Source organism: Diadema antillarum, unplaced genomic scaffold (assembly GCF_040938485.1).
Source record: "Diadema antillarum isolate AM-2024a unplaced genomic scaffold, OU_Dant_1.0 scf00000006, whole genome shotgun sequence".
Taxonomy (NCBI): domain Eukaryota; kingdom Metazoa; phylum Echinodermata; class Echinoidea; order Diadematoida; family Diadematidae; genus Diadema; species Diadema antillarum.
In genome coordinates, this window is record NW_027270895.1 from 701,207 (window position 1) to 711,750 (window position 10,544).

The window sequence follows — 10,544 nt, forward strand, 5'->3', positions numbered from 1 at the left end:
GGCTTTTCTCTCGGGGGTATTTTTCAGTGGCCGCTATAGACAGGTGGCCGCTAAGGCAGGTTTGACTGTATTTCACTCCTGCAAAGCAACTCTTTTGTGTAACATTTCGAGATTGCAAAGCAACAACACTTGGAACATTACAAAATACACTGAAGGTAACAGAAAAACTAACAAACAACTGTCATATGCCATCATGGACCACATCACAAACATTGATAAAGTCCATCTGGTCTGCTTCACTCCTGCTGCTGAATTATCTGAACATTAAATTTCAAAACTTCTCATTGCCACAAGCTCTGAGCCTGTTCCCTTCCTGCTCTTCAACTTAATACAATTTGCACCTATCTCTCCCAACCCATTGAAGGCGGTTACATGACTGGACTTATGCAAATTTTCAATGTGATTGTAAGTACCTGACAGTTGATCCTTCACGAGTAACTTGTGGGGGAGAAACCTCCTGGTCACATTTTGTTGTTGAGGTGTTTCCTGACTCGGTCCAGGAGGAGGTGGAAGTTCTGCTTGTACAGCTTCTCGTTGCTGAAGTCCACCTGGGTGGTGCGGGCCAGGATCTTCTTGACGGCAGACATGCCACAGTCGGGGGGCCAGGGGACGAAGCGGAGCAGGACGGGGATGATGGGGCGGCGCAGGGAGTCGGCCAGGATCAGGTCCTTGACGCAGTTCTCCGACTGGAGGTAGCGGGGCGTGATGCAGGAGACGATGATGGCCGACGCCCGCATGTTGCGGTGGATGTGGCTCTGGGCGGACTCCTGCCCCGAGGCCTGGGCGGACCCCACCCCAGCCGCCGACCGCTGGCTGCTGCTGCCGCCGCTGGACCCTCGCTGGTCGGACGACGCCTGGGACATGGTAGGGATGGACTCCGCCCAGCAGGGGATGCCGTTCCCCTCCAGGATGCGCTTGATGTCCTGCACCTTATTGTGGGCATCCCATTGGTAGGAGATGAAGACTCGAGGTTCTACCACGTTACTGTCTGCATTCCATGTGGAATCTGCCATTAACAAATAACAGACATACACACTCCATCATTTTACGTTCCTCCTGTATTTCTTACTATGAGCCCTTTACACAGCATATTGTATTTTTCATCCTTTCAGACTGTCCTACTTCAGATATCCCAAAGCTCTAGACTGTATAACCTTCTCATTTGACAGTTTATACTTAAGCTCATAAGATCATGAAGAAAGAATAACTCAAACAATTAAAGAACCTTGATATTGTGGATTTTGCACAAATCAAACAGCATGTTAAGCTAATCTTACTTGTCCCTACAGCTGAAGGGCGGTTGGGCAGCACTTCTTCCTAGACAAATGGCTTCTGTGCAGAAATTTCATGGAAATTGCAGCAGTGAAAGTTTGAGGATAGCAGACAATCTTTTTAAAAGTTGTGAGTTTTCACATTTTCAGTGCTGCCATTGCTGGATGAGAAGACTACAACATTTTGTGACATCACATACGGACAATGATTCCCAAAAAAATACAAAGAAAATTCGACATGTTTTCACTTTTCTAGGATAATGAAAGAGCACTTGACTAACCTCCGTCAGAAAACAGGGGGAATGATATTACCCCTAGCATACTGTATGTCAGTAAAAAGTCCAAGGAATGAGGACTTTCTGTATAAAGTGAAATTATGTGGCACTCTCTTTGTTTTCTTTATAAAATGTCATTTTCCATTTGACATGATGTCACACATTGTAGTAGTCTTTTCATCCAGCTATGCCTGCACCAAAACCAAAATGCATAACTTTCGAACTGATTGTCTGATTATTGTCAAACTTTCACTTATGTGTCCTACTAACATTTGCTACATGCACTCAATGCACATACATATTTGGGTTTCATTCCCCTTTTATGTTGGGTTTCCACTGTTGTGTGATCAGCTACGTATGCATGCAACAGTTGGTGATTAGTCGCTGATTGTGGAATTTATCTTTATGTCTATCACATTTGCACCACAATTGAAATCATATCATGGAGTAATCATGGCGAATTTATCAGATCTTATCAGACCTTGAGGTCAGGTGTGGTAATGGTGTTGATCATAGAAAAGTTTTGCACTATCCAAAACTTTTCTACAATCAACTCAAGTGCCACGACTCAGCTCAAGATGTGAGACAATTACTCCTCGATTACGACCACAATGTCAATTGTGGCACAAGTTGTGATAAACATGAAAAAAAATTTCATAATCAGCTAATAATAGCCAATCGTGGCGTGTGTAGCAGATCACACGACAGCGGGAACACAACATTAAGGAAGCGGTTCCCTGCGACACTCACTGGAGGTGGTGGCTAGGACCTGGAGAGGTTTCAGGCCTTCCATCATCCGATTGAGGTAGCTCTGCTCCAAGACCACGCCCGGAACTCGCTTCAGAGGCTTGATCTGGTGCTCCAGGATGTCCATGGCCTCTGTATACATCTTGGTCTCAAAGTCAATGGCTGTACAGTCACCTGTGCGAGATAAATGTAAATATCAGAGAGATGCATATGATGATATTTAACAAACCTCGTACAGACTCATTCACCGGAAATCAAATTTTAAATCTAAACCATGGTTCATGCTGATTTCTTCTGCGTTAATACAATTGTCAGATTGTGTATGCCAACAGACGTCCAGTAACAAACGCGCATTGTCAAAGATATGTCTATTTCGCGCTTATTTTAGACCATGGTCTGAAATTATACCATGGTCTAAGGTTAAACCACCTTCATGGTTTCAGGCCGTTAGGTTCATGAAAGACATTATTTACATATATGACACGTTACTGGCTAAAAAAAAGTGCAAACACCTGTGGGAGAAATCATCAAAGAGATATATAATGGCACATTAAGAACCTCAGTCAAGTCTTGTTTGATAAAGACATTGTTTAAGCATAATAATGATACCTGCTAGAAAAGTGCAGTCTTCTATGGAAGGAATACTATATACGCCATATATACGTGTATCTAGTGAGTCTTAATTTTTTTGCGAATCGGGACTTCCTGGCAATTTCAGGAGTAGTTATAAGTTGCGATCATGGAGTACACTACTGAACGGAGATATGTATGCGTACACGTCACATTCATGTTGGGATCAGAGTCAATAGTTTTGCGTCTTCAAAGTCATGGAATGACACCTGACTCGCAAACTTCATGAAATATAAACCTCACGAAATATTCAGCATATACAAATGTAAAGTCATTAGCGAGCGTTAGATCTGCAATGCGACTGCTAAGACGACGTTAATTAGGCCCAAAATGGTGTTCTGCAGATATGCGAGATGTTTGTTTCCATTGTCTAACACAGGAGGCTTTCGCGTAGCAGATCTAAAGGTCACTAATGTATGTCAGAAAGATGTATAACATGAACCTCAGTCAAGATGTGTTAGGTTTATTAAGATTATCATTATTAAGATAAATAATTATTATCAATATTATAGCTGAGAGAGAGCAATATATTAGCATATCTGATCTGGCCATCTGTCTTCTCTACATACCTATCACAGCTTTCAGCGATGGACGGAGTTTCTCCCAAGAGTTCTTGAACATGGCCGTCACAAGGGTCTTGCCCAGCCAGTCGGCAAACAGAATTTCATGGAACACGAATGGTGACACACTTGCCGCATCCGTCATCAAAATCAAAATGTGCTTGGCTGCTGCCACATGGGGGCCATTGATTTGTAGGAACTCATCCCGAGAACTGCCCAGTTTCTCATGGCTAGAAACCTATGGAGGGAACAGAAAAAGAGATGAATAGATCAGCCATACTGCGAGTTACTATAGAGTAAGAACACTAGGCCTACATGTTGACTGTTGAGAAAACAAAGAAATTTTGAAATGATCAGAGGCTACGTTATTTCAAAAGTAATGCTAATATCTAAGGTACTAAAGCAATGAGAAAAAAAAATGATTTCAAATATCATCTTTGCACAAAATAATTTCATACATGACCATACAAAGAAATAAAAAGTATCTTAAATTTTGATAATATAGCAAGTACCATTTCAAATTGAAAGAAATGAACCAAGGCAACGGTACAAATTTGGTTTACATGAGACCTAGTTTGTACCTGTACAGATAATCAAGATGGACTATGGGTGTTCTACGCTGAGATGTGAAATGATCACAGCTGCCGCAAATAACAACAATGTACACTGTAATGAAATATGATATGATTTATCACCATAAAATCCCTCTTCTGTGTGAACCCCTTTCATTGTACAACAGACTTACCGCAAGGCCTTTGCGCTTGAGGTCCTGCTTGAGGTTGTGCGCCAGCTTGACGTCGGCTGGGTCATAGATGATGTAGAGGGTGTCAGGCTTTGGGCGCTGTGTCCGCGCCCTCAGGTGCCAGTTGTCGGCCAGTTTGTGTTCCTTCTCCAGGATGGTGACGATCTGCTGTAGGATCTTCCTGCGCACCACCCGGCTGTCGACCCCCAGTCTCTCCTGCATGTCGCGGTCCATGAGCGACATCAGCAGGAATCCATCAATGCTCATCTCGGCAAAGCACTGTCGATAGAACTCCTTGATCCCGAGATCGTTCAACCAGCTCTGGAGGTCACCCACCGTCCACCGGCAGAGTTTCTTGCCCCTGTACTCCTGGGTAAAGTCTGTGTCGGGGATGACGGGCACGTGGGGTGCATTGACGCTGATGTAAGGGTCCAACTTCAGCATGAGTGCCCCTATGACTCGCGAGGCCTTCTCCGCAATGCTTATCGTATGGCCGTTGTGAGACAAGTTGACTAAATCGTGCAGTAGTACGTGGTACTGTTTGGGAATTTCTACATTGTCACACAGAACGATGAAGACTTTGGGCGGACTGCTCGAGTTCTGCCTCTCAAGTAGGCATCGCATTTCATACACCGATACCGGACACTGGAAGTAGCATTCCGTCACAAAGCAGATGGCCGCCCGGCATTTCTCCACAGCTTCCATGCGGTGGGCAAACCACGCTGGGCTGTCTGTGTTATGCTCATCCTTGTCAAACCAAATGTCTTCTGCCAGATTATTTTCTTTGAATTGTTTCACCACATCACAAACAAACAAGCGTTCTAAGAATCCACCATCTGGTGAATACGAAATGAATATTCCCTTTTTGACCTTTTTCCCCGCACCCTTGGAGTCTCCTTTGCTCTTCCGTGTAGTCTGCTTGGAAACTTTCACTCCAGCAGATCCACTGTCACCTCCACTGTTGACCTGAGCTGGCTTAGGTTCACTCTTCTCCACAGCCTCTCCTCCGCCAGAGCCAACTTGCTGGTCATTTTCATTCTGTCCAGCGTCCACCTCCATATTTTTTTCTCCACTAGATTTACTCATGTTTACATCATAGTCACAAGCTTACTGCCCAGTTCACACGTCTATCTTGGGTTGCTGCTAGCAATCTAACGTTACATTTACCGGCAAAATACCGCTGCTTTCATGCGATTTTAGAACGTGAATTCACACTCTGACTCTGTCTTGTCGAAAATTCCAGATCTAGGCTCCTAGCAAGACATTGTGAAATATAATTACAGACTAGCTGTTATCATAACCACAGCATATCAAAATGAATTTTATCTGAACAACATCTTTGTCTTACTGCGTTCCGTTAATTGTGTAATTTGGTGTGGCTGTCTGGATTGGAGGTTCCTCCCCTGTTGGTCGTTGATCGACGGCGCGACCAGTACCAGGACACAGAAAAGCTGAAAAGTCAAGTCAAGACCACGTCTAATTGTGGATCTTGCGTTTGACAAATTATCTGAACGATATCCCCATGTTAAGGGTTGATAATCCTTGAAGATAACAAGCGTACTCACACGTTTTCGTCGATGTGACTATCACAACATGATGACAACTAACGATCAATGGGTAAGCCTACACAAATTGCAACGGGTGGTGCACACACGTTGACGCGCTTGAAGCGGCCGTACTGATTTTCGTGTGGTTGTTTCCTTGATTGATTGTGCGAGCTTCATGCATGGCAACGACAGAGGCTTGACGTTGTTACGTTTCGCGACACCAGCCTACCCCCCTCTACTGCCGCACGTACCAGACATTACGCTGTGAAAACACCAGAGCATCCACCACACAGGAGCAAAATTAATTTTTAGATTCTTGTAAAGTTGCAAAAAGAAATATGACAAACGAATACCTAGTCAAATTAAGACTTAAAATAGTATTGCAGGAACTTAATTTGTACTGTAAAAACTCGATAAATATTTTAGAAACAAACATTGATATCATGATGGAAAAGGGGGTAAGTTTACTACACGGAACACCATATCGATTTTACTGTTTTCATGCTATCGACAAAGAAAAAACATGTACCGCGAGTGAATGATCTATTCATTCCACGTCGAGTAAACAAGTTACCAATGGCATTCGAACAGATGCAGTAATTGAAACTGGAACAAATCGTTGTAACGATCCGCCACACAATCGCAGTTCCTTACTCCGCAACAAAAATAGTGTCTTTCGCGCTTGAAAACTTCGCGCTAATGACGCAACTGAAAAAAAAAAAGCTTGTGAAAATGGTGTGGATAAGTGGATTTGCTTGAATGGAGGAACGCGCAGGGGAGTGTTTTGTTGTTGTCTATATTTGATGTACAAGTGTATTTGCAATCATAACTTATCTCCAATAAGAAGCACACGCACATGCACAATTATTACACACCCACATTAGCCAATAACCCAGTGATCTTCGAAAAAGGCAGTGTAAGAATTGAACAAAGTACATATCTAACAAGTTTATAGAATGATTCTCTCGTGCATGATATTGTGTGGTATGTAAAAAAAAATAAAGATAGATAAATCATTGTTTATTCCAGGTGCTATTGAATTTAATATCCATTTCTTCTTCAGGAATGTGGTAGGTAAAACATCTTTTCTCTGTCTTTGTTTCTGTTCTTTTTTTAAGTAGGCTCTACAAAAGAGATTTAGACAGGTGGATAGACAGAACGGATGGTCAGAAGAAAGAAGAGAAGGAAGAGAGTCAGAGAATGGTGAGAGGAGGGGCGCAGAGAGAGAGAGAAAGCTGTTCATTCTTCTTTCATCGAAAAACAGCCAAATCAGAGCCCTTCGAAGAGCTCGGAGCCAAATGAATAGAGGGCGCCCCCTTTGGATGGTCGTGCCAATATTGTTCACCAATATTTGTTGTATGTGTATTATCATTCGCTGCACACAGGTCACTAGTCTATATATCGAGAAACAGATACTATTATGTCGTGTGCGGTGATAACAATAAAAAATATCATAATGACAGTAATTATGATAATGACAACAACAGTAGTACCAACAGTGATGATAACAGTCGGCCCTGGGTCATTTTTATTACCTCAGCGTTGCCAGGTACCAATTTTATACACCTGGGTCGATGAAGAGGGTCATAGTCGGCAGAAGCATCTTGTCCTCGACGAAGACACTTGACCAGATTCGAATTCGGGTCCTCGAATCAAGAGTCTTTCAATATCCACTATATCTTGCCACAGTGTCCACAAATAACTGCATTTTCCAGCTGCTTTTCCCCGGCGAACAACCATAATTCCGACGTTCGGACACTACCCATTTTCCTTTTTCGAATCATGCACCGCCGGCACCACGTTTTCAAAAGTTGAGGGGGGGGGGCATTTCCGGGTTTCATAAGCTGACAAGCAAAAAGAAAAAGTCTTCAGCTCATCTTTCTCATTCCACTTCCCGGTTTCTTCAGCTGACAAGCAAAAAAAAAAAAAAAGTGGTGACACCTTATGTATTCCTTTGTATGGTGCAAAAAAGTGTGTGTGTGTGTGGGGGGGGGGGGGCGAGCCCCTCCCCCCCCCCCCCCCCCCGGTTACGCCGGCCATGTGATCTTCAGACAATGATGTAGATAAAATTCCATGTCGTCATTTGTTTGTTTGTTTTTTCAATGACAACCAATAATATCATACACTGATAGACTGAATACGTTTGGGGGAATACTTGTCTTTTTCAACTCTATCAGAGCTTTATGAGCAATGTTATTTCACTTCATGCTTAAAGGGGATGGCTAGTAACTGATCAGTGGGAATCAGTGGGAATGCTGGGGGATGATTGTTCCAATCCTTGTGGGATTCATTTAAGAGCACATTACATATCTGTTGCTGTGTGAAAATGATTTGCTTCAGAATGGTCTCATATTCAAGTAATGTGCAGTTCAATGTTTCCAGGTTAGCATGCCTGTACAGTGACGGGCGATCGTTAACGGGCCGTTAACGATCACCCCGACACAACAATAGATATATAATGTACTCTTAAATGAATCCCACAAGGATTGGAACAATCATCCCCCAGCATTTCCACTGATTCCCACTGATCAGTTACTAGCCCTCCCCTTTAAGAAGTCAAATATAACATAAGAAAATAACAAAAAAAAAAGAAGAAATCCTACATCAAATCGGACACGAATAAGGAAGTTTGGAGTTTCACATATCTTCATAAAACATGCATTGCTTTCATGCCACTTTTACGTGAACTAGAACTGAAAATCATAGTAGTGTAATACAATGTATATCCAAATGGAAATGAACTTAATCTAAGAAGCAATAGATGGAGAGCAAATGAAATGGCAGCAAGCTAAATTAATCATGTAGGTATGACATGTATGATATAGACAGACGGACAGACATGCCGTTAGAAATCAAGCGATAGATAGATAGATAGATAGATAGATAGATAGATAGATAGATAGATAGATAGAAAGCAAGGCTTGGTAGGTATATAGATTGATCGATTGATAGATTGATAGATAGATAAATAGACGTATAGATAGATAGATAGATAGATAGATATATACATAGATAGATGGAAAGACAGATAGATATAAGGATTACGTATGCAGGTATAGATAGATAGATAGATAGATAGATAGATAGATAGATAGATAGATAGATAGATAGATAGATAGAAAGCAAGGCTTGGTAGGTACAATAGATAGGTAGATAGAGAGATATACACATAGATAGATAGATAGATAGATAGATAGATAGATAGATAGAATGATTGATAGATAAATGGAAAGATATATATATATATATATATATATATATATATAGAAAGATATATGGATAAATGGATATAGTCATATGGATACAAGGTATTCATAAGTAAATGCATTGTTCTAATTTTCTTCTCTTCTTTTTTCTATCTTATTTCTCTCTCTCTCCTTCCCACTCATTCTCTCCCTCTATGTGAACAGGGACATTATAGTCTTACGCAGTTGATGGCCTTCTCTAAGCTCGTTTAGAATTTCAAGATTCACTTTTACTGGTAGGGAGAAAACTATCGCATTTTTATGGCCACAACAATTCGGAGAGCTCTTCCTACAAAATGACAAACATAGTCAAGAAAATATACCACTATATCCAACCTTATCTTGAAAGAAATGGACAGGGGAGAATGATGGCGGGAAAAGCATAATGTGAAGTTATATATCAGTGAGGAGAAACGTGTATAAAATACGTTTGTATAAATATGGTATACAACAATTGTCATATCTATATACAGAACAGATGTATCTTAGGTTTGTCGCTCAAGTCTGTAGCATTATCCCTGCAATAGAATAAAGCAACATTCTTTATGTGTAATATTATATATGAAGAGCTTGCTTCCAAAAGATGCTAAATCCATCATTATTTTTTTTCAACGGATTTTGCGCCTTTTGGTTGCAAGCTCTTCATATATATATATATATATATATATATATATATATATATATGTAAATATGACCAATGACGTACAATGTCATGTGGACAGAGTTTCTTAATCTACTCTAAGGACTTCTATTATATCGTACATGTATATGTGAATATAATCTGTGACCCATTGTGGTTAGTTTTCGCACAGAACCAATTTGACACGATTTATCATGCTTTCACCTTGTTTAGAATAATTATTCTCTCTATTGTGACAGCTCAAGATACGGGGGGGGGGGGGGAGTCTACCCCTCCTCAGCCCCTGTACCCCCGTAATGTTCGATGATGGTAATGCATAAGAAGACAAGTTCTTACATAATAATCTATACTCTTTTGATTACGTTACTTATCTATCTTTTCTTTCTCTTTTTATTGCGTCTGATGTACAGCATACACTAGTCGATGGTCATGTTGTTCTTATGAAATTTCCAAAGAAGAGAAATTAAAGGAAGACATTTTGCTGAAACCAATTATTCAATTCAATTCAATTCAATCATAGTTTATTTCCAATCATCGAAAATCAAAAAACATAGTACAAAGTATACATGTGATGAAATATTGTTCAAACGTTTGCATAAGATTCATGTAATATATATACGAGACAAATTATAGAACAACATATAACATGTACAATATTTAGGAAAACACTGTATAAATACTTCGTGGGCGAGCGGAAAATAAATTCGATTATGGAAAATAGTGATCCACTAAAAAGCATAGCTTGTCGGACGTGGATCGCTAGACAAATAATGAGTAAATTATATACTATTCTATAACAATATACATGTAATTATTTTGAGATACACCGGTTGGGAAAAAATATAGAATACCAATGCTAGTGCCCGGACACTGCTCACTGAATCACG

General features: G+C 40.8%; 1 protein-coding gene across 1 annotated transcript; it reads right to left on the bottom strand.

Annotated features, from left to right (window-relative positions):
- Positions 1-461: 461 nt before the first annotated feature.
- LOC139714677 (uncharacterized) lies at positions 462-5,427 on the bottom strand. The gene is made up of 4 exons (XM_071626383.1): positions 4,229-5,427; positions 3,493-3,721; positions 2,297-2,467; positions 462-1,006 (listed from the first exon to the last, which is right to left on the bottom strand). Exons 1-4 carry the CDS (start codon positions 5,309-5,311, stop codon positions 462-464), a joined length of 2,028 nt encoding a protein of 675 aa, XP_071482484.1. The 5' UTR covers positions 5,312-5,427.
- Positions 5,428-10,544: the final 5,117 nt, after the last annotated feature.

What these genes read in the sequence shown, in the direction of transcription:
- LOC139714677 (XM_071626383.1), bottom strand. Translation starts at nt 5,311, where the DNA reads ATGAGTAAATCTAGTGGAGAAAAAAATATGGAGGTGGACGCTGGACAG. An exon ending in TCAAGCGCAAAGGCCTTGCG is followed by an intron (nt 3,722 to 4,228) that starts GTAAGTCTGTTG and finishes TTCCCTCCATAG; the next exon opens with GTTTCTAGCCATGAGAAACT. An exon ending in GGTCCTAGCCACCACCTCCA is followed by an intron (nt 1,007 to 2,296) that starts GTGAGTGTCGCA and finishes TGTTAATGGCAG; the next exon opens with ATTCCACATGGAATGCAGAC.